We start from the raw sequence: 22,076 nt of genomic DNA, 5'->3' as shown, positions 1-22,076 counted from the left end.
ATAATAACAGTGTGTACCCTGTGGGGCTGCTGTGGGAGTAAAATGAGATCATGAAAGAGAAATGTGCAGCACAGTGCCTACCTGGGCTCAGCAAACATGGATTATTAGTAATACAACTGAATCCTCACGCCCAGGGACTTCTGAGAGAGGGACTGATTCTTGAGTTTCTTTTGCAGGGAGGGCCCTGGTGAAGATCCTCTGGGCAGCAGAACCCCTTGGCAGGGCAGGGCTAGTGGCTGGTATATGGGACCATGCCTTGCTGTCCTGCCTTCACGCAGCTGAGGTCCAGGGCTCCACTTGCTGTATCTTCTGTTCTGCTTCCCCACCCACCAGCCACCTCCCTCTCTGTTCTGATGCCCCAGGAGTCTAACTGGCTTGGCAACAGCCCTGGCACTCCCTCCAGCTTTGTAATAAAATAGCCAGCTCAGGTCAACTTTCCCTGGCAGGGAGGCTACCTGGCACAAAGAGCAAAAGGGAGGGGGGAAACCTGGGGAAAGCTCCTTCAATGACAGCTAATTACAGCCTAGTGTTCTTCCAGGGGTCAGTTGTCCCCCAAACCAAGGGACCCCCAGGAAAGGACTCTTCTTATCACCATTATCATTAATCATTTTGGACCTTGCCATGAGCTAATAAATCTCATCTACCCTTAAACATTTTTTTAACTGAATTAAAAAATTATTTTATATATGCATTCATTCAATCGGTATTGAAATGTCCACTGCACGCTGGGCACCAGAGCTCAATGTTGATCACCAAGAGTTGCGAACGTTTTCTTTAAAAGGCCATATAGTAAATATTTTCACTTTTTCAGGCCAAACTACTCTGCTACCGTAGTAGGACAGTAACTATAGACAACAAGTAAACAAATGGGTGGATGTGGTTGTGTTTCTATAAAACTTTATTTGTGGGGAAGGGCAAGATAGGGGTAGAGATTAAGAGGTACAAACTACTATGTATAAAATAAATGAGCTAGGACTTCACTGGTGATCCAGTGGGTAAGAATCTGCCTTGCAATGTTGGGGACATGAGTTCGATCCCTTGTTGGGGAACTGAGGTCCTACATCCTTTGGAGCAACTAAGCCTATGGGCTTGAGAGCCCATGTGCCACATGATGCAATGAAGGCCCTTTATGCTGCAACTAAGACCTGAAACAGCCAAATAAATAAATAAATATTATAAAAATTAATGAGTTATAAGTATATATGAGAAGACAGGGAATATAGACAATATTTTATAATAATTATCAGTGAAATATAACCTTTAAAAATGTGAATCACTATATTATTCACCTGAAACTTATGTAATATTGTATGTCAACTATACCTCAATTAAAAAAATAATAATTTGAAAACACAGTAGAAATGTACAACATGATACCAATTTTCTAATTAAAAAAGAACCTTTATATGTAGATGCTGAAATCTGAATTTCATGAAATTTTCATGTGTCATGAAATAGTCTTCTTTTGATTTTTCCTAACCGTTTACAATTCTAAAAATTATTCTTAGCTTGCAGGTGGTATAAAATAGGCAATAGCCAACAGGTCTCAGCTCACCAGCCCTGAGCTTAGCCCTCTGCACAAGAACTATGGAGTGTGCCAGGCCCCGTTGGTGCCAATACCTTTAACAGAGGGGAGGCCTTTGGAGCAGCTCAGTGCTGAGGCGGGGGAGAACTTCAAGCGCACTGCATCTCAGCCTCTGCAGCTCTCCCAGAGTCCTAATCTGTAACACCTACCCGATGAGTTGTTGAGAGAAGGAAGGGGTTAGTGCATGCATGTATGGTGCTCCCACGAGCACCTGACATGGAGTTAGTGCTCAGCGCTCACTGACTCTCATCACAGTTCTTTCTCTCCCACACACCCTTGTACCAAACATGACTCTGGACACCGAGCATCTGCTCAGTGCCTCCTTGCTAAATCCTATCCTCTGGAATGAGAGAAAAGGGCCTTTGACTCCCTGCCCAGAAGTGCCTTGGAGTCTGTACCTTGGACTCCTGGGAGTCTTTTCACTTTGGACTTACCTTGGAGAATTTCCTCCTTGGCTTCTTTGCCCCCAGTGAAATGATTCCCTAGTCACTCAGCCCACCCAGATGACCAGGATTAGAGTATGTTGACATGAAGAGCTCTTGGCTGGTTGTGCTCCAAGGAGGAGCTGTGGAGGAGGCAGCTGCTTCGCTGGGGATAAAGGGAGCCAGGGCCTACCTCACCTGCCAGCCTAAGGTCTGAGGGGGTGGGCAGGCAGCCCAGGTCAAGGCCTTGGACATCTCAGCCCACAGGCCGAATAGCTCAACCCTTCAGCATTTTGCTCTCCTCTCCAAGTGGATGTCTAATTTGCTCTGCCTTCCAGAACAGCACTCCTCCCTTCCCTTCTAAGAGCCTCTATTACCTTATTTCATTTTTTCATAGCACTTCTTCCTTTGTGAAATTGTATTATTTGTTTACTAGGCTTTTTCCCCCCCAGTCTTCCTTCCACTAGAATTTAAGCTGCTGAAGGGCCAGACTTTTGTCTACTTTAATCCTTACACTTGCCATCACAAGACAGATAACATCCCCTATTTAATAGCTGAACATATTGAGGTTACCTGGTTCATGAGTGGCAGAATGAGGATTCAGGGCCAGCTCTGTCTAATAGTCAAAAGCTTACATTCTGAGTCTCTGCCATAAGACAGAGCTTGATTAACCTGGCAAGATGGGAGTTGGGGGCAGTGCACAGTCCTTGAGCCCCATAGTCTGTTCCCAGCAGCAGTAATAGGTCAGGAAGCATTCATGGGTGTACTAGGAACTTTCTCTGCCGCTGCTTCAGGAGGCAAAGTCAAGTGGCCTTCATTCCTGCCTTCTTGGAGCCCATGGGATGTCTAGACATAGTCTAGTCTCTTCACTGCAAACCAGACTGTGCTAGGCTGCTAAGGCAGCAGCTTTACTGGAGATGAAGGGAGCCAGGGCCTACCTCACCTGCCAGCCTAAGGTCTGAGGGGGTGGGCAGGCAGCCTAGGTCAAGGCCTAGGTTACAAAGTGCTTTACAGGTGCTATCTTAATCTGCTTAGGCTGCTGTAATAGAATAACACAGACTGGGTGGTTTAAACAATAGGAATTTATTTCTTGCAGTTCTGAAGGCTGGGAAGTCTAAGATAAAGTGCTGGCTGGTTCAGTTCTTGGTAAGAGCCCTCTTCCTGGTTTGTAGCCAGCCTCCTTCTTGCTATATCCTCACAGGGCAGAGAGAGAGTTCCTCTCTCTTCTCTTCTTGGAAGGTCACTAACCCCATTCATGAGGGCTCCACTCTCATGACCTAAAAGCCTACCAAAGGCCACAGCTCCAATTACAACCACATTGGAAATTAGGGCTTCAACATATGAATTTGGGGATGACACATTCAATCCACAGGAGGTGCTATTGTACTCACAAACAGTGGAGTCTGGGAGGGTATGTAGTGCCTCAAAGAGGGCATTTTGGGCAGAGATAGCAGCAGAACAAAGGCCCATTAGGGCCTGTAAGGGATCTGAAAGGATAGAGTCTAGAAAGTTTCAGGCAAAGGGCAGTGATAGTGTGAAAGGTGGTTGAAAGGTAAGTTGGGGTCAAATCATCTAGGGCCTAAAAGAGAGAGATAGGACTTTCCATGGCCTGCATAACAGATGATAGCATGGACAGAACCACTAATGACTGTGTTAGGCACTTTATGTTTTATGAAGCACTTCTCTGTTCTCACAACTGGTAGTATGTAGATAAGAGAGGCACGTTTAGGATCAGGACTCTGGGGTCTGCTCCACCCAGGTAGAAATTGTATATACATGAACAAGTCACTTCACATCTCCAGGTCTCACCTTATTCCTCTCTGAGAAGAGGGTCCAGTATTCAGCACTTGAGAAAGGATTACACAAAATCACAGATGTGAAGATGTTGAATTTAACTTCTGGTCCTCAGTGTTTTTGCTGTAAAACTGGGACAGTCTTGTCCAATCTGATTCAGGGGACCATGGCCGTGATGTTGTAAGCGAAGGCCAAATTATCAGACTCTTTTCACGCAGGTCCTTGAATAGTTTGTTCCTTTTGGCACATTAAGCCAGGGAAGGTAGGGTTTCTTAGTGGATGGGCTGGGAGCTTTAGAGAAGGGGCTTTGGCTACTTTAACAGCGTCTCTTAGTATGGTCACAATATTTAATTTATTTCGGATGCATAGGGATAGCAAACACCCTCTTCTAACAACACAAGAGAAGACTCTACACATGGACATCACCAGATGGTCAACACCGAAATCAGACTGATTATATTCTTTGCAGCCAAAGATGGAGAAGCTCTATACAGTCAACAAATACAAGACCGGGAGCTGACTCTGGCTCAGATCATGAACTCCTTATTGCCAAATTCAGACTTAAATTGAAGAAAGTAGGGAAAACCACTAGACCATTCAGGTATGACCTAAATCAAATCCCTTATGATTATACAGTGGAAGTGAGAAATAGATTTAAGGAACTAGATCTGATAGATAGAGTGCCTGATGAACTATGGACTGAGGTTCGTGACATTGCACAAGAGACAGGGATCAAGACCATCCCCATGGAAAAGAAATGCAAAAAAGCAAAATGGCTGTCTGGGGAGGCCTTACAAATAGCTGTGAAAAGAAGAGAAGCGAAAAGGAGAAAAGGAAAGATATAAGCATCTGAATGCAGAGTTCCAAAGAATAGCAAGAAGAGATAAGAAAGCCTTCCTCAGCGATCAATGCAAAGAAATAGAGGAAAACAACAGAATGGGAAAGACTAGAGATCTCTTCAAGAAAATTAGAGATACCAAGGGAACATTTCATGCAAAGACGGACTCGATAAAGGACAGAAATGGTATGGACCTAACAGAAGCAGAAGATATTAAGAAGAGATGGCAAGAATACACAGAAGAACTGTACAAAAAAGATCTTTACAACCAAGATAATCACGATGGTGTGATCACTGACCTAGAGCCAGACATCCTGGAAAGTGAAGTCAAGTGGGCCTTAGGAAGCATCACTACAAACAAAGCTAGTGGAGGTGATGGAATTCCAGTTGAGCTCTTTCAAATCCTGAAAGATGATGCTGTGCAAGTGCTGCCAGCTCAATATGCCAGCAAATTTGGAAAACTCAGCAGTGGCCACAGGACTGGAAAAGGTCAGTTTTCATTCCAATCCCAAAGAAAGGCAATGCCAAAGAATGCTCAAACTACCACACAATTGCACTCATCTCACATGCTAGTAAAGTAATGCTCAAAATTCTCCAAGCCAGGCTTCAGCAGTACGTGAACTGTGAACTTCCAGATGTCCAAGCTGCTTTTAGAAAAGGCAGAGGAACCAGAGATCAAATGGCCAACGTCTGCTGGATCATCGAAAAAGCAAGAGAGTTCCAGAAAAACATCTATTTCTGCTTTATTGACTATGCCAAAGCCTTTGACTGTGTGGATCACAATAAACTGTGGAAAATTCTGAAAGAGATGGGAATACCAGACCACCTAATCTGCCTCTTGAGAAATTGTATGCAGGTCAGGAAGCAACAGTTAGAACTGGACATGGAACAACAGACTGGTTCCAAATAGGAAAAGGAGTAGGTCAAGGCTTATTTAACTTATATGCAGAGTACATCATGAGAAACGCTGGGCTGGAAGAAACACAAGCTGGAATCAAGATTGCCGGGAGAAATATCAATAACCTCAGATATGCAGATGACATCACCCTTATGGCAGAAAGTGAAGAGGAACTAAAAAGCCTCTTGATGAAAGTGAAAGAGAAGAGTGAAAAAGTTGGCTTAAAGCTCAACATTCAGAAAATGAAGATCATGGCATCTGGTCCCCTCACTTCATGGGAAATAGACAGGGAAACAGTGGAAACAGTGTCAGACTTTATTTTTTGGGGCTCCAAAATCACTGCAGATGGTGATTGTAGCCATGAAATTAAAAGACGCTTACTCCTTGGAAGGAAAGTTATGACCAACCTAGATAGCATATTCAAAAGCAGAGACTTTACTTTGCCAACAAAGGACAGTCTAGTCAAGGCTATGGTTTTTCCAGTAGTCATGTATGGATGTAAGAGTTGGACTGTGAAGAAAGCTGAGCGCCGAAGAATTGATGCTTTTGAACTGTGGTGTTGGAGAAGACTCTTGAGAGTACCTTGGACTGCAAAGGAGATCCAACCAGTCCATTCTAAAGGAGATCGGTCCTGGGTGTTCTTTGGAAGGAATGATGCTAAAGCTGAAACTCCAGTACTTTGGCCACCTCATGCGAAGAGTTGACTCATTGGAAAAGACTGATGCTGGGAGGGATTGGGGGCAGGAGGAGAAGGGGACGACAGAGGATGAGATGGCTGGATGGCATCACCGACTCGATGGATGTGAGTCTGAGTGAACTCCGGGAGTTGGTGATGGACATGGAGGCCTGGCGTGCTGCGATTCATGGGGTCGCAAAGAGTCGGACACGATTGAGCGACTGAACTGAACTGAACTGAGGGATAGACACACAAACCACCCATTAACACAAACCTGAGCGGTGAGGCGGCGCAACTACACTGACGCAGCCCAACTCCCGCCCCCTTAAAGGGCCAGATCTTCCAGTGCCCCTCCTCCGCCGTACGAAAGCTGCTAATCAGCGAGCGAGTCACTCGGTGACGCCATCTTCTCGAGACGAAGTGGGTTGTCGGCGGCGTTTCCTGATGACAGAGCCCGTGCGCCGAGGCTATGGGCAGCCGGGAGGTTCTGGGCCAGGCGGCTCGGTTGGCCTCCTCAGGTCTGCTCCTTCAGGTACTCTGGGGAACCGGCCCCAGCCCGTCTTGCAGCCGGGGTTCACGGGGAGGCCCTCGGGCCCTTGAGAGCCTGTTCCGGCTTGGACACAGCTAATACGGAGGGGTTTGGCGAGAGGCGGTGGCGCCTGAGAGGGGACACCTGGGCCCAGAGCTGGGAGACTGCAGACAAATCACTTTCCCCTTTGAGCATTCTCTTTCCCATATGGCAGTAGGGGAGGGATGCCTTGGGTGCTCTAGAATATTTTTTTTTTAAGGCAGGGTTTTGTTTGTTTGTTTGTTTGTTTATGTTTTTATCCATGTCGCACTCCTTACCTCAAACAATTTTTTTCAAACTTTGACCCCCACTGAGTTCAGAGAGACAGTATGGCATAGCTAAGAACAGGGACCTGGGTTTACACAGGCCTGATTTGGAATCTTGGTTCTATCATGTGCTTGCTGCATGACCCAAGACTCCTCCTCATAAAATGGGAGTAATAACAGTACCTAGGTCATAAGATTGCTGTGAGACTGGGTTGGGCTTATATGGATAATTGTTACTTAACACAGTAGTATGTTGACTACATCTTCCTTCCAGTAGTATGACCATGGACAGATCACTTACTCTTCTTGGCCCTAATCTTTATCATCTCTCAGATGTGATACATGCCAGTTGATCCAAATGTTGTCGTCAAGATTCTTTTAACCCTAGAACCTGGTCATTCTAAGTCATTTAGCCATGAAGTCAGGTCATTCATGTGTTTCATTTTTTCTCTGTCTTGCCCTTGAGCCTTTCAACCCTTACTCACAAAAGCCCTGAATCTACTCTCCGCCTTATTTTAGTGAGGCAGCTTTTCACGTGGAGGTTGAGAGAAAGAATCAGGCAGACCAGGGCTCACGTTAGGGCCTTGCCACTTGGCTAAGTGCCTGCCTTTGGTGAAAATCTCTTGACTTCTACAGTCATCAGTTTCTCATCTTAAATGAGAATGATAATGCAACCTCATAATGTCATTAGGCATATTGTAAATACTTACTAAATGTTAGCTGTTTTTATTATGGTAATACGAACTTTTAAAATGGTTATTGTAGGAGTGAAATGAGACGAGCTACGTAAGGCACGTAGAATTCCTTGCACAAATATGCACTTAGTTAGCTATTCATGTAACCCTAAATTAGGTGAATCCCAAGTTACTTAGTTGTATTTCTTTTCTATTTCAGCACATTGATAGCTGTTTGAATTCAGTACTTTATCCATAAGGTTGATTCTTCAACCTTTGACGATATCTTACTACTGAGATTGGCTTCATAAAAAGAAAACAAGTCATAGCAGAAAAGCCACTAGCCTAGGAGTCTGATAGCCTTAGCCATAAGGTCAGGCTGGGTCATTTGCTTTTCAAACCCTTTGATCTGAGACTTACTTGCTTCCTGTGCATTTACCTGGTTGCTTTTAGGGTTCAGCTAATTAACAGGTGTGAAAGGGCTTTTTAGAAAAAACTATCAAGTCCTTTACAAAATTAAATGAAGACTATGTTGCTAAGAAGGGCCACAATATGGAGCAAATATGGGGAATGTGAATAACCTTACAGCTTCATTAGCTCAAACCTTAACTTAAGCCAATTAAGTATGGATATGGCCTGAGACATTAAGTTTATTAGCAACAATAACTTTGAAGTTAACATAAATGTGTTTATGTGGTTATTTATTTTTTTGGTCACAGCATGTGGGATCTTAGTTCTCCAACCAAGGATGGAAGCCACATGCCTTGCACTGGTAGTGTTGCGTCTTAACCACTGGACCACCAAGGAAGTCTGTGTGTGTGTGTGTGTGTGTGTAATAGCCATAATGTTTAGGTTTTTTGGAGTGTTTTAATTCAATCTTGTGTGCTTTTTCAAATTACAGTGCAGGCACTTGAGGTACAGTAGTTTTGCAATTACACTCTATTCTGCAAGAATTTGAGAGTTTATTGCCTGTCTTCACTCTGAGCCAGCCATAGTGAAATTATTAATTCCTTTTATTGTATGCATTTTTCAAAAATGCTTTCACTTCTATGGTGTTGTTTGGTCCTTGTTATCAACTCTGTGAGACAGATAGCCTCATTTGATGGGGATGAAAATTGAGGCTTACAAAAATTCAAAGACAAGTTTAGCTAAATGGTGAGTTGAGATGCTGAGCTGAGAAAACTTTTTCTGTTAAGAGCTACATGAATTTGTTTCAAATCTCTAAAACTGAATACAGAATTTGGTGTCTTATGTATGTACCTGCATCTTTCTCAGGAGAGGCTACCGAGCTTTCCTGAGATTTTCAAAAGGTCATCTTGGACTCCATAAAGATTAACATTGTGATGTCTTGGCTTTGGAGACCTTGCTGCTTTGTGACACTTTGGGGACCATGTTAGACTGCAGTGTCCCTTTTGGTCATACCTTTTCCCAGAGATATACTGTGGGAAATATCACTGTGGTCCATTGGCATACTTCAGTTGAATCTTCCAGATAATAACTGTTCATGTGTAACTCAGAGTGCTTGACACAGAAGTGATCTGTCATTTGCATCATTTGCACTGGAGTGCCCTTGAGTTACACCTGTGGTGCTGCGAGGTTGCAGAGGGGGTGTCACTTAATGAGGCTTGCACCCCAGCCATTATCCTCATTTGGCAACCTCATTTAATCACAACCTGTTTTTCTCTGTCTCATGGGAAGAATTCTTTGTTCAGGTGGTTTTTTTGAATTGAGAGGCTTGAAAATCTTGGGGCATTTCCTTTTCCAATGGCATTAGCTAGACTGTTTTCCTTTTCCCTCTGTTTTATATTATTGCAGTTGTTTAAAAAATATTTCATCTCTCTGGAAAGTGGCGAATATTCAGTAAATGCATATAGCCTTTTCTGCTTCCTAATTGACAAAACTAAAGTTGAAAGAGATTCAACGTCAGTATCAGATCCTTAGGTATTACTAAGCAGAAAAGAAGGAGACATTAGACGCCATGATTCCTGCTAAGTCTGCTATATCATGCAGACTTCCACTTGCTAAGCGCATGCTCTTTCTAAATAGGTTGGAGTGAGGGCCATTGTGAAGCACTAACTAGAATTCCCTTTTTGCCCACTGGAGTGCCTGACTTTGAACCTGAAGAAATTCAGTGAATCTGTCACGGCTTCCCTCTTCTTATCAGTAAACTAGGGAGACTTCCAAGCACCTTGGGTTCTTTGACCATTGCACACGAGTGCCAAGAGACCCCAAGGAATGAGATTTCAGAAGCAGTACAGACCGCTTGAACATTTTAGAAAGAATCTCTCTGACAAAGCCTCTTATGTCATTACGTTAAGAAGAACAGCCATCTTGTGTTCATTTCAGCAAAGTAAACCTTCCTAATATAGTTTATTCTTACGTATTTGTCTTCTTTTTTTGGTAGGTGTTGTTTCGATTAATCACCTTTGTCTTGAATGCGTTTATTCTTCGCTTCCTATCGAAGGAAATCGTTGGCATAGTGAATGTCAGGTAAGAAGGAGTGTACCCTGGCGTTGTCCACAGCTCACATCCCAAGTTGGGTTTTCTTCAAACTGTACCTGTGTGTCACCCTCAGATTCTAGAAGCCTGGACCTTTACCGGAAGCAGAGTGTTTTAGCAGTGGGCAGAAGAGGAGCGTGCGGGGTTTGGGGGATGAGCGGGCGATGTTGCTTTTAATGGACCCATGGTGTGTTTTCCATTAGCTGCCTCCAAATGCACATTTCTCTGCCAGCTCTTCCGCTGTGCCTGCTCTTAGAACCCAGGAGAGGAGTGGGAGTAATTCACTGCAAACTCCAACTCAGGTATAATCCTGTGTTCTTGTCCTGCTGACAGCAAAGGAAGCAGGAGTTCTGCAGATCGTGAAGATGTGCTTTGTAATTGCAGGGCCAGAGCAGCCACCTTCCCTCCCTCCTTAGTGAATTTTATAATTGGAAAGTGGCAGTGGGATGAGAACTGAGTCCTTGTCATCAGTTCCTTGGAGGCTCTTAGAAAGCCAGCTTGCTTTGTCTTTTAGATTCTGTTTCTTCTACTCTCCTCCTGTCTGTTCATGGACACCCACACATATTCTGTCTTCACAAATGACATAAAAGTATATGAAGCGATGTGCGTGCTCAGTATAGCTCAGGTTCTCAGGTGTGTCTTCACATTCTGGTAAACAAGACAGTATGTTCCAGACAGCATTTTGCATCTATAATAATACTTCCTGAACATATGCTCTTGGTGCTGTTCTCGGAGCTTTAATGAATGCTCTCAAACTTTGGTGGGCAAAGGAATCCTCTGGTGAGCTTTGCACTAGGTGGGGCTGAGGAGGTGCCTGGGAACTGCACTTTGACAGTTTTTTCAGGTGATTTTGAAGTAGGGGCCATACTTTGAGAAATGCTGAGGTAAAAACAGGAAGGAAGAGGGCCAAGGTCTCTCATGTACTCAGACTTTAAAGCAGTTTGGGCCTCTGCCCAGCTGGCCTTCCCGATTGCCAGATCCCTGCACCGACAGCCCTTGTCTGGCCTGTCCACCTGCTTAAGTTACGGTTCAGTCTCATCTGGGCTGACGCACTGAGTTGCAGGATGGTCCTTGGGCAACCTCAGGTACCTTTGCCCTGGGCCGTCCCCACTCTGGCTTCATCCAGGTCACTGCCTGCTGAGGAAAGGGCACCATAGCTACTCTTTGCTAAGGTGCAGGAGGATCCACCTAGGTGCTGCCCTCCAGGAACGATGCAGACAGGCCTTGCTCCTCTGGGTTACAGCAGCCCCAGTCATGGCTGCCAACCTCGTTGCCTGCATTGAGATTGTCCAGGAGAGCCTTAACTTCTTTCACAGGGGCCATTAGGTCACCAATGTCAGGGTGGCCAGGAGGCCCTCTGTGTGGGGTCATATCTTGTCCTTTTCTCCTCCTTATGGTCAGAGCCACACCTCTGCATAGGCACAAAGGCTGCAGCCTGGGGGGGCCGCTATGGCAGTTTCTCTCCTGGGCATAACTCTCTGTGGGCACACACTCATATGTCCCTTATTGGGTTCCTAACTCTGTTACTGTGTGGGTCCAATTAGTTGGGGAAGGGGCTTCTGTAAGAAGCCATTGCTCCTCCATATCACCACCAAGATAACTGAGACCTTTCCTCCTCCCGGTTGCTGGAAAATCCCCGAAGTTGTCTCTATGAAAAAACTACACATCCTATTGATTTCTGCTTTTCCTTGATAGGCTAACACTGCTTTACTCGACCACCATCTTCCTGGCCAGAGAGGCCTTCCGTAGAGCATGTCTGAGTGGGGCCGCCCAGCGAGACTGGAGCCAGACTCTCAACCTCCTGTGGCTCACGTGAGTTGTGCTTTGGCCGCAGACAGTTTCACGGAGGCAAGTGTAGTAAGTGTGAGAAGTTAAATAGATTTCTTGCCTAAAGCTGAATAGTCTCCAGCTTGGGTTTTGCAATGGACTTCTGGGCCATTGGCATGGGGCAGGAAGTGGAGGACGTCTGTGTGAAGGAGCTTCCCTGGCTGTTTCTCTCAGGACAGTCAGGAGCCAGGAGAAGGCTTTGGGTGGGGGTTTCTATGCCACGTTTCTAGCCCCATTTCTACCCGCATCAGCCTCAGAAACAACAGAGGTTGTTTCTGCTTTTTTGATTCCCACTGAGCCTGTGCCATCTTTTTTATTCCTAACCATTTCTCTTTACAGTGTTTTCTGATCTTTTAACAGCCACTTATTATTTTTTGAAAGCCTTTGAATTGTTTCTTTGTATCTTTCCTCTATTTTTTTTTGTTGATTTCACTTCTGAGCCTTTTAGACTATTCTTGAGGACCAAGTATATCAGCTAAAAATTGTAATGGCTCTTCTGCAGTTTAGATCCTGCCGGGAGGGCTGGTGGTTCAAATGGTTTCCCAGTCCTTCCCTTGCATAACTCTTTATTACCTCATGGAGGTGACTGTTGTAAGGGCTGGTAGGTGATTAGTTTATTAGAGGAATGACTGTTAGCCACCCAGTCATGCTGAAGAGCCTTCTGGTCACACCTGAAGGGAGACTGTGCACTGGACTACCAGTTATTTGGAGTGTAAGACCAGCGCTATACCATCCTTTAGTCATTCTAAGTGAAAACAGCAGGCGCTTCTGGGAGTTGTAAGTCAGTGTAACACAGTGGGTAGGAGCAGGCTTTGGAGTTAGGTCGGGATCGAGTCCTTCTTCTGCCCGTGACTAGCCGTTTAATAAGACCTTGGCCGAACTACCCAGTGCCTGTCAGCCTTAGTTTCTTCATCTGTGAGTGGGGGTAATGACAGAGTAATATGTGAGGACTCAGAGAGATGAACGGGCTGAATCATAGTGCCTGGCATGTGGTAAGTGCCGGAATAAGTGGTAGCTGTTTTTATCATGACTATATTTCTTTTCTGTTCAGTGTTACTATTTTAATATATATTTATTTTTATTGTTATATTTAGCATATTAAAAGACATTTTTTTCCCTTTTCTAGAGTCCCTTTGGGTGTGTTTTGGTCCTTGTTCCTGGGCTGGGTCTGGCTACAGTTGCTCGAAGTGCCTGATCCTCACGTCGTCCCCCACTATGGAACTGGAGTGGTGGTGTTTGGCTTCTCAGCTGTGGTGGAACTTCTGGGAGAGCCCTTCTGGGTCTTGGCACAAGCACATATGTTTGTCAAGCTCAAGGTCAGTGTGCTTTCTGCTGTGAATGAGAAATGAGAAGAATAAACGAAAGAGTGGTGTTTTAAAAATGTTTTTATAAGAGAGAATGCTCTTCAAATTTCCATGTAAAATATATTTGAAAAAAGGTAACATGATCAGTTTAGTTCATTCACTTGAGATTCGTCAGATGGGCTTGGTTGAAATTTAACTCTGCTGCACTATTAATGAAGAACAGGTTTGCTAATAGAGAAGTTACTAGTTTAAATAAGAATTTAAGAGGGCCATAGAGGTTTTTCAGGTTTTCCTAGTGATTCTATTTAATTGTATAATAATATTAACTTTTCATCTTTTAAAGTGTATTATTTGATACATACAAAACATTTTAGCATATAGTATATAAATCTTAAAGATCCTTGAACCTACTACCCAACCCAAGAAATAGAGCAGTATTTTTTTTTTTTTAATTAAAAAAATTTTTAATGTGGACCGTTTTTGGTTTTGGGTAGCCATTCCCTTCTATAGGGTGTCTTCCCAAACCACTGATCGAACACAGGTCTCCTGCACTGCAGGCAGATTCTTTACTGTCTGAACCACCACCAGGGAAGCTATACATACAAAACAACATAGTATATAGCATATATATAAATCTTAAAGATCCATGAACCTACTACTCAACCCAAGAAATAGAGCAGTATTTTTTTTTAATTACAAAAAATTTTAATGTGGACCATTTTTAAAGTCTTTATTGAATTTGTTAAAGTTTTGCTTCTGTTTTATGTTTGGTTTTTTGGCCAAAAGGCATGTGGGATCTTAGCTCCCCTACTAGGGATCAAACCCACTGCATTGGAAGGTGAATCCTTAATCACTGAACTGCCAGGGAAGTCCCAAAGTAGAACATTATAAATACTGTGTCCAACCATATTACCCACCCACCCCTACCACCAGGGTAACCATTATCCAAGATTGTCTGGGATTCCTTTGCCTCTTTAGTTTTAATAATATCTCTAAAGTATACCCTTCACTATGGGTTTGCAGGTGATTGCTGAGAGCCTGTCAGTAATCCTCAAGAGTGTCCTGACAGCCCTTCTTGTGCTGTGGTTGCCTCACTGGGGGCTGTACATTTTCTCTTTGGCCCAGGTAAGAGTTATGACTTTTAAATTAACTTCTGTATAATCTCTGTTTCTCCATCTGTTTTTTACTTCTTGTTCTTGTTACTGCATGGTTTACATTTGCAGTATTCATGCATGTGGAGAAGGCTGTAAGTTCTAGAAAGATGGTCTTGGCACTGCTTCTCCTCTGGCTGCCACGTCTGTCCAAGGCCACATGTCCCCACTGTGAGGGGAACATGAAAGCTTGTTCTCATACATGAAAGCTTCTTTAGATCTTCTGTGGGCAAGCCTGTATCAAACTGGTCTTTGATTGTCTGACAGTCTTCTGGAGGAGAAAAAAAAGCAGCAAGGGGGTGGGGTAGGAATCAAATTGTCTGTTATTTTCCCTGAATTTCAATCGTTTTCAGAATAGCTGGAATCTCTGACAAGCCTCTTTTAAACTTAGATTGAAATCTCTCCTAATTCAGAGGGCGTGAATCAAGTCATAGGAGGTATGTTTTCAGTTTTAGCAGTTTTGGCTTCAATTCTATCCCATTCTCTAGTTCTAATTCATCTTTCTAGTTCTGTTAAATATATAACTTATTTGTTGTTGTTGTTGTTGAGTTGTTTTTGTTGTTTAGTCACTAAGTCATGTCCCTGACTCTTTGTGACCCCATGGACTGTAGCCTGCCAGGCTCCTCTGTCCATGGAATTTTCCAGGCAAGAATACTGGGGTGGGTTGCTATTTCCTTCTCCGGGGGATCTTCAGGACCCAGAGATCGAACCCATATCTCCTGCTTGGCAGGTGGATTCTTTACCACTGAGACACCTGGGAAGCCCCCCATAGCTGGACTATAGGTGCTAATTTAAAAAATGAAACCTAAGATCAAATAGTTATCAGACCATCTCATAGTTGAAATTAATTTGTAATTGTTCTTAATATATTGGAAAGCAAGTTAAAATTCTTAGTAATGATTTATGTGAAAATGTTTTCCTGTGTCCTAGGCAAAAACTGCTGCTATTTCTGTGAAACATAGAAGAGCTAGATTTAAAATTGTAGATTAAGAATGAGAATTGCTTCCTAAAAGCAGCTTGCAACAATTGCATGTTTTAGAAATGTTACTTCTGATTATTTTGCCACAGTTTATTAGATCTAGAACTGCCATTCTCAGTGTTCATCATTGTTTGTGATGTACTCTCCCTAATAGGATTGGAGGGTCATAGAGATGCCCAGTTACTGGTTGACTCTTCTTGGGAAAGGTACTTGCATTATGATTTTCTGATTGTTGTAGCTCCCACCCAGGGTACGTCATAGATCATAGGTCAGCTAGGCCAGTTCTGAGTTTGAGTTTTATTGGCATCCTTATCATAAGACTTGTGGAAGTTCTTCTCTGGGACATTGTCTGTCAGTCTCTGTGGGAGAGGTTGAAGAGCTAACAGCATCTCATATCAGCAGGGGAGCCCCACCTATGGCGCTGGGATTCCCCTTTCTCCAGCTTGCCTCCCGGTTCCTCCTGAAGCAGGTCCCTCAACCCTTGGCATCATGACTCAAATAAAAAGAGTCAGTCTAGAATGATAAAGCGGAGAAGGCAATGGCACCCCACTCCAGTACTCTTGCCTGGAAAATCCCATGGATGGAGGAGCCTGGAAGGCTGCAGTCCATGGGGTCGCTGAGAGTTGGACACGACTGAGCGACTTCACTTTCACTTTACTTTCATGCATTGGAGAAGGAAATGGCAACCCACTCCAGTGCTCTTGCCTGGAGAATCCCAGGGACTCGGGAGCCTGGTGGGCTGCTGTCTATAGGGTCGCACAGAGTTGGACACAACTGAAGCGACTTAGCCTAGCCAGCCAGAATGATAAAGATCTCTCACAATTCAATAACAAAAGACAAACCACCCAAGAAGTGGCTCAAGGACTTGAATAGATATTTCTCCAAAGAAGATATATAAATAAGCCCGTGAAAAGATGCTCAGCATCATTAGTCATTGCTGCTGCTGCTGCTAAGTCGCTTCAGTCATGTCCGACTCTGTGCGACCCCAGAGACGGCAGCCCACCAGGCTCCCCCGTCCCTGGGATTCTCCAGGCAAGAACACTGGAGTGGGTTGCCATTTCCTCCTCCAATGCATGAAAGTGAAAAGTGAAAGTGAAGTCGCTCAGTTGTGTCCGACTCCTAGCGACCCCATGGACTGCAGCCCACCAGGCCCCTCCGTCCATGGGATTTTCCAGGCAAGAGTACTGGAGTGGGTTGCCATTGCCTTCTCCATCATTAGTCATTAGGCAGATGTAAATCAAAACCACGATGAGATACTGTTTTGCACCCTCTAGGATGGCAGTTATCAAAAAGATAGGAAATAGCAAATGTTGTTGAAGATATGGAGAAATTGGAATACTCATACATTGCTGGTAGAAATGTAACATGGTGCAGCTGCTTTAGAAAACAATTTAGCAGTTCCCCAAAATGTTAAATATAGAACTGCCACATAATCCGGCAATTCTAGTCCTAGATATATAACCCAAAAGAATTGAAGACAGGTGATCAAACAAAAATTTGTATACAGATGTTTGTAGTAATACTATTCATAATAGTCAAAAGGTGGAAGCAACCAAATGTTCATCAGTTGATGAATGGATAAACAAAATATGGTATATCTATAGAGTATTATTCAGCCGTAAAAATGAAATACTGATATGTGCTACGATGTAAATGAACCTTGAAAGCATTATGCTATGCATATGTATGGAATTTAGAAAGATGGTAACAATAACCCTGTATGCTGCTGCTAAGTCGCTTCAGTCGTGTCGGACTCTGTGCCACCCCATAGATGGCAGTCCACCAGGCTCCTCCATCCCTGGGATTCTCCAGGCAAGAATACTGGATACTCTGTATACGAGGCAGCAAAACAGACACTGATGTATAGAACAGTCTTTTGGACTCTGTGGGAGAGGGAGAGGGTGGGATGATTTGGGAGAATGGCACTGAAACATGTATAATATCATATATGAAACGAGTCGCCAGTCCAGGTTTGATGCACGATACTGGATGCCTGGGGCTGGTGCACTGGGACGACCCAGAGGGGTGGTACGGGGAGGGAGGAGGGAGGAGGGTTCAGGATGGGGAACACGTATATACCTGTGGTGGATTCATGTTGATATATGGCAAAACCAATACAATATTGTAAAGTTAAAAAAAAAAGCATTATGCTAAGTGAAAGAAACCAGGCAGTAAAGGCCACCCATTATATGATTCCATTAATATGTAATGTCCAGAGTAAGTCCATAGAGACAGAAAGCAGATTAGTGGTTATCAGGGGATGGAAGAATGGAGAGTGACTGCTTAATGGGCCAAGAATTTCCTTTTAGAGTGATGAAAAATGTTCTGGAATTAGATAGTGGTGGTGGTTATACAACATTGTGAATGTACTAAAAACCACTGCATTGTACGCTGTAAAATGATTAAAATGGTCAATGTTATGTGAATTTTTCCTCAATTAAAAGGGGTGGCAGGGATCCTGTAGTTAGGATACTCTGTGAAGAGACTGTTGCTCCTCCCCAGGCTCTGGTCAGCGGGAAGGTGACAGAGGCAGGAAAGGGGCTGGAAAAGGTGCTTGTTACAGAGGACGTTGGCATTAGATGGCGTGGCTCCCACAGCACTGCTTGTGTCTTAAAGGGTTTGAGGCATGAAAGAAGGAGGGCAGGTGGAAGGTCTGTCCTCAGGCGTGGATGGGTTTGGAAAGCAGAGGGCTTACACCTGCTAAATCCAGACTCCTCTTAGTCCTTGATGTGTGCCTTTTTTACACGATAAGCCTTGGTATTTCCAGATTGAAAGTGGTGCCTGGAGATCCCAGTCCTTCTTGAGCTACTGTGCAATGCTGTTCTCAGGGTGAGAGTGAAGAAGGGAACTTGTAAAAAGGGGTTCTTGGGATACTTCTCCCCAACCCGCAGACAAAAACCCAGGCTGCTGCTCCTCACCAGAAGCCATCTTTCTGTCTCAGATGGGAAGAGGGAGGAGTTGTGGGGCCTTTTATCTCCTCTTCCCTCCCAGTCCTGTGGTAGCTCTTGCCCTGCCCATGCGCTGGGCAGAGAGGAGAGCCAGCAGCTCAATTCTGCTTTTTAATCATAATGTCACAGGTTTCCAGGGTTCGTGGAAAATCCTCAGCCCTAGATGATGGCACATCCCTGGATATTAGCACAGCCAGGACACGTGGATCCTCACGGTGTGCTGTCTAGGTGGGAAAGCCGTCCCTTTGGCCAGATACAAGTCTCCAAGAACGTATCTGACGTTGCTGCGTGGTTGCCCTAGTGGGTGTCTGTCATGGAAGTTATGTTCTGCCTGCCTGGAAGAACTATTCTCCCAGTCAGGTGGAGTGTTGTGATGCCTTCCCCAGAGATGCTGCAGTGGAGCTGAGTGTTAGTGACTAGTACTGTTTTCCAGAAGGTGAGTCATTGCTCAATAGAAAGTACAGTTAATTAAGACAGTTCTATTTCTTGACTGGCCTTTAAGGTCAAATCTAGAGGCACATCTTAGTTATGGTGGTCGTGGTGGTGGTTTAGTTGCTGAGTTTGTAGCCCGCCAGATTCCTCTGTCCATGGGATTTCCCAGGCAAGAATCCTGGAGTAGGTTGCCATTTCCTTCTCCAGGAGATTTTTAGGACCCAGGGATTGAACCCTCATCTCCTGCATTGGCAGGTGGATTCTTTACCAGTGAGCCACCCGGAAAACCCCTTCTTAATTATGCTTACATTAAAACAGTGTAATTAAAACCCACTGTTTTCTTTTTTTCAGCTTTTCTATACTACACTTCTGGTGCTCTGCTATGTTATTTACTTTGCAAAGGTATTGGGCTCCCCAGAATCAGCCAAGCAACAAGCTCTTCCTGTCTCCCGCATGACAGATCTGTTACCCAGTATGACAAGAAGTAGAGTAAGTAATGTATTTTGTCTCTTATCATTTTAATCACAGATGCTGGTTATCCTTGAGGGAAAGAAATGACAATTTATTGTTTATAGTTACAATAACAAAGATAATTTGATAACTCACGTTTATGAAGTGCCTGTTATGTGCTCAGCCAAGGTTTCTAAATCTTGGCACTAATGACAATTTGTGTTGCATGATTTTTTTTTTTTAATTAAAAAAAACTTATTGAAATGTAGATAATTTATAACGTTGTGTTAGTTTCAGGTGTACGGTACAGTGATTCAGTTATAGATACATAATGTATATGTGCACATATATATATATTTGTTGTTTAGTTGCTAAGTCGTGTCCAACTCTTTTGTGGCCCCATGGACTGTAGCCCGCCAGGCCTCTCTGTCTCTGGGATTTGGAGTGGGTTGCCATTTCATTCTCCAGGGTGGGCCACATAATTTTTGTTGTGGGGGCTGTCCTTTGCATTGTAGGATGTATAGCGGCGTTCTGGATCTTTACCCACTAGATGCCAGTAACTACCACCCCTCAGTTGTAACAAGCAAAAATATCTCCAGATGCTCCCCTGGGGGGCAAAATTGCCCCCAGATGAGAAACCCTCTGCCACTCCCTGTGCCAGATGATTTACATACTGTATTTAATGGTTACAGCAACTCTTTGGGGCTGACATTATTAGAGCTGAGGCTTAGCAACTAAATACCTGCCCCGGCTGGGGGTCAGAGTGAGGCCAGGAGCCGGATAGGCATGACTCGAAGCAGAGCGCAGGCTCTCACCCCACGCTCGCGCTCTCTGTTCTGCTGCCGTCTCTTGGTTTTTCCGGGCCTGACCTCCAGCACAGGCAGTCTGGAGGTGCTGACGTAACCGAAGGCCCCTGCAGGGTTCCGTTGTCTAGTGTCAGGCCACTCTCTCAGATGATCCGCTTCCCCAGGTACACAGTTGAGGCTTCCAGAGGCTGATGGGTGGGAGGGAGGCATAATCTCTTTCTACTCAACACTTCAACTCTCGGTCCATTTGACTTTTATCTCCCGACTCTTGTGGGGTCAGAGCTAGAGTCTCCGGCCCAGGAGTCACGCCTGTGGTGTTTTACCACACTGCATCTGTGTGGTGGCTCTGTGACCTGCTCCGTCTGGGCTGATCCACTTTCTCTTTTTCTCGTACTTGTTTGTTCGCTGGAGGTGGTTCACTGAGTTGAGGTAAGGCTTCAGCTGGGCTTCTCCTTAAAGCTCTTCCATGATTACTTGAAAAATGTAATAAAGTATTTGGAATTCAAGTCTCAGAATGTTAGGAATCTTGTTGTACAACTTTTCAAGAAAAACCAGATCTGATGTAACAAAGCCATGTATGTTCTTGTTAGAAGAGAGCTCTCCATTCTGATCTTACCTTTCGCCTAAATCAGCATCACAGTTTTTGGATGCCATGGTGCCTTATCTGTAGGCTTAGTGGATCAGGACTCCAGATCTCTTCTCTTACCTGGAGCTCCCTGCCCACAGAGCGCATCTGAGAGTACAGAAAAGTTCCTCTCCTCGAGTATTCCCCAGGGCCCACCTGTACCAGGCCTGGCCAGCTTGTCGTATTGGGCCAGTGCCTGTGCCCAGCAGTATTTTCAAGTGCAGCTTTTGCACTGTTAATACAGGCAGAGAGAAAAGAGGAAGAGTCGGACAAGTGTGTACTTAACCCTGTAATGGGCTCAGAACTCTGACCTTCAGTTTCCTTATATAGCAAATGGGCATAATGAATTGTTCAGTCGCTAAGGCCTGTCCAACTCAGTGACCCCATGGACTGCAGCACATGAGGCTCCCCTGTCCTTCACTAAGTAAGAGTACCTCCCTCCTAAGGTGGTTGTGAGAGCCAGATGAGACGGGGCACGTAAGGTGCTTAATGCTGTGGCCTGGCACGAGTGCTCATCCATAAATGACAGCCCACACCATCACCAGCACCTCACTGCTGCGCTCAGAGCTGGAGTAGCTCCGCTGGAGCATCCTAGCCAGGCGGACACTGTTGACTGCTGAGAGTTCAGCGGCTTCATCTGTCCACCTGTCACGAAAGTACCCGTGCTCATACTGTTAGAGGCCTGAGCATGAGAAGGTCGAGTGTACCTTCAATCTGTGGCAGCACTCCTCCTGACAGAGCCCAGCCCCTGCTTGGGTGCTCTCTGGGATACAAACACGTAGGACGGTGACTGCTTAGCTTCAAGGAGCTTCCTGTGCATTTGGGAGGCAGTAGGTCTCCAGATCTCTGAGTTCTCACTTAAAAAAAAAAATTATTTATTTGACTGTCTCAGGTCTTAGTTACAGCATGCAGATTAGTTCCCTGACCAGAGATGGAACCCAGGGCCCCTGCATTGGGAGCATGATGTCTTAGCCACTGGACCTCCAGGACAGTCCCAGGGGTCCTCACTTTTAAGGTGAGATTATTGGTCTACACGACCCCCGAGGCCCCTGTTAAAGACTTACAGAGTTCTGTGGAAGTATTTGAACTTTGTCAAAGAATTGTTTGTAATAACTGCCATTGACTGCATACTTACTCTGTGCCTGGCCTTAGGCTAAGCACTTGGACTTCTGTCCTTAAACCTCATAGTAACCCTATGAGGTAAATACTGTTGTCTCCCAATTCACAGATGAGAAAACAGGTTCAGAGGAGTTAGGTGATCCACCCCAAATCACACAGCTGGCTTTGGGCCCACTTCTTTCTAACTTTTGTTTGTGAAAAAAACCTTAGTCTGT

The 22,076-nt window shown here is 44.6% G+C and overlaps 1 protein-coding gene across 4 annotated transcripts in view; it reads left to right on the top strand.

The window, feature by feature from the left end:
- Positions 1-6,638: 6,638 nt before the first annotated feature.
- Positions 6,639-22,076, top strand: part of RFT1 (RFT1 homolog) — a 45,986-nt gene continuing 30,548 nt past the window's right edge. For all 4 annotated transcript variants that reach the window (XR_003507745.1, XR_003507744.1, XR_003507743.1 and 1 more), the window contains exons 1-6: positions 6,639-6,745; positions 10,126-10,211; positions 11,916-12,032; positions 13,174-13,363; positions 14,375-14,476; positions 19,213-19,350. Coding sequence is in view for 1 of the 4 variants with exons in the window: in XM_027522620.1 (XP_027378421.1) it covers positions 6,683-6,745; positions 10,126-10,211; positions 11,916-12,032; positions 13,174-13,363; positions 14,375-14,476; positions 19,213-19,350 (696 nt within the window). In the remaining 3 variants the exon portion in view is untranslated. The remainder of the gene's footprint in view (positions 6,746-10,125; positions 10,212-11,915; positions 12,033-13,173; positions 13,364-14,374; positions 14,477-19,212; positions 19,351-22,076) is intronic.

This window comes from Bos indicus x Bos taurus, chromosome 22, assembly GCF_003369695.1.
Source record: "Bos indicus x Bos taurus breed Angus x Brahman F1 hybrid chromosome 22, Bos_hybrid_MaternalHap_v2.0, whole genome shotgun sequence".
NCBI lineage: Eukaryota > Metazoa > Chordata > Mammalia > Artiodactyla > Bovidae > Bos > Bos indicus x Bos taurus.
This window is presented reverse-complemented; position numbering and strand designations above follow the sequence as displayed.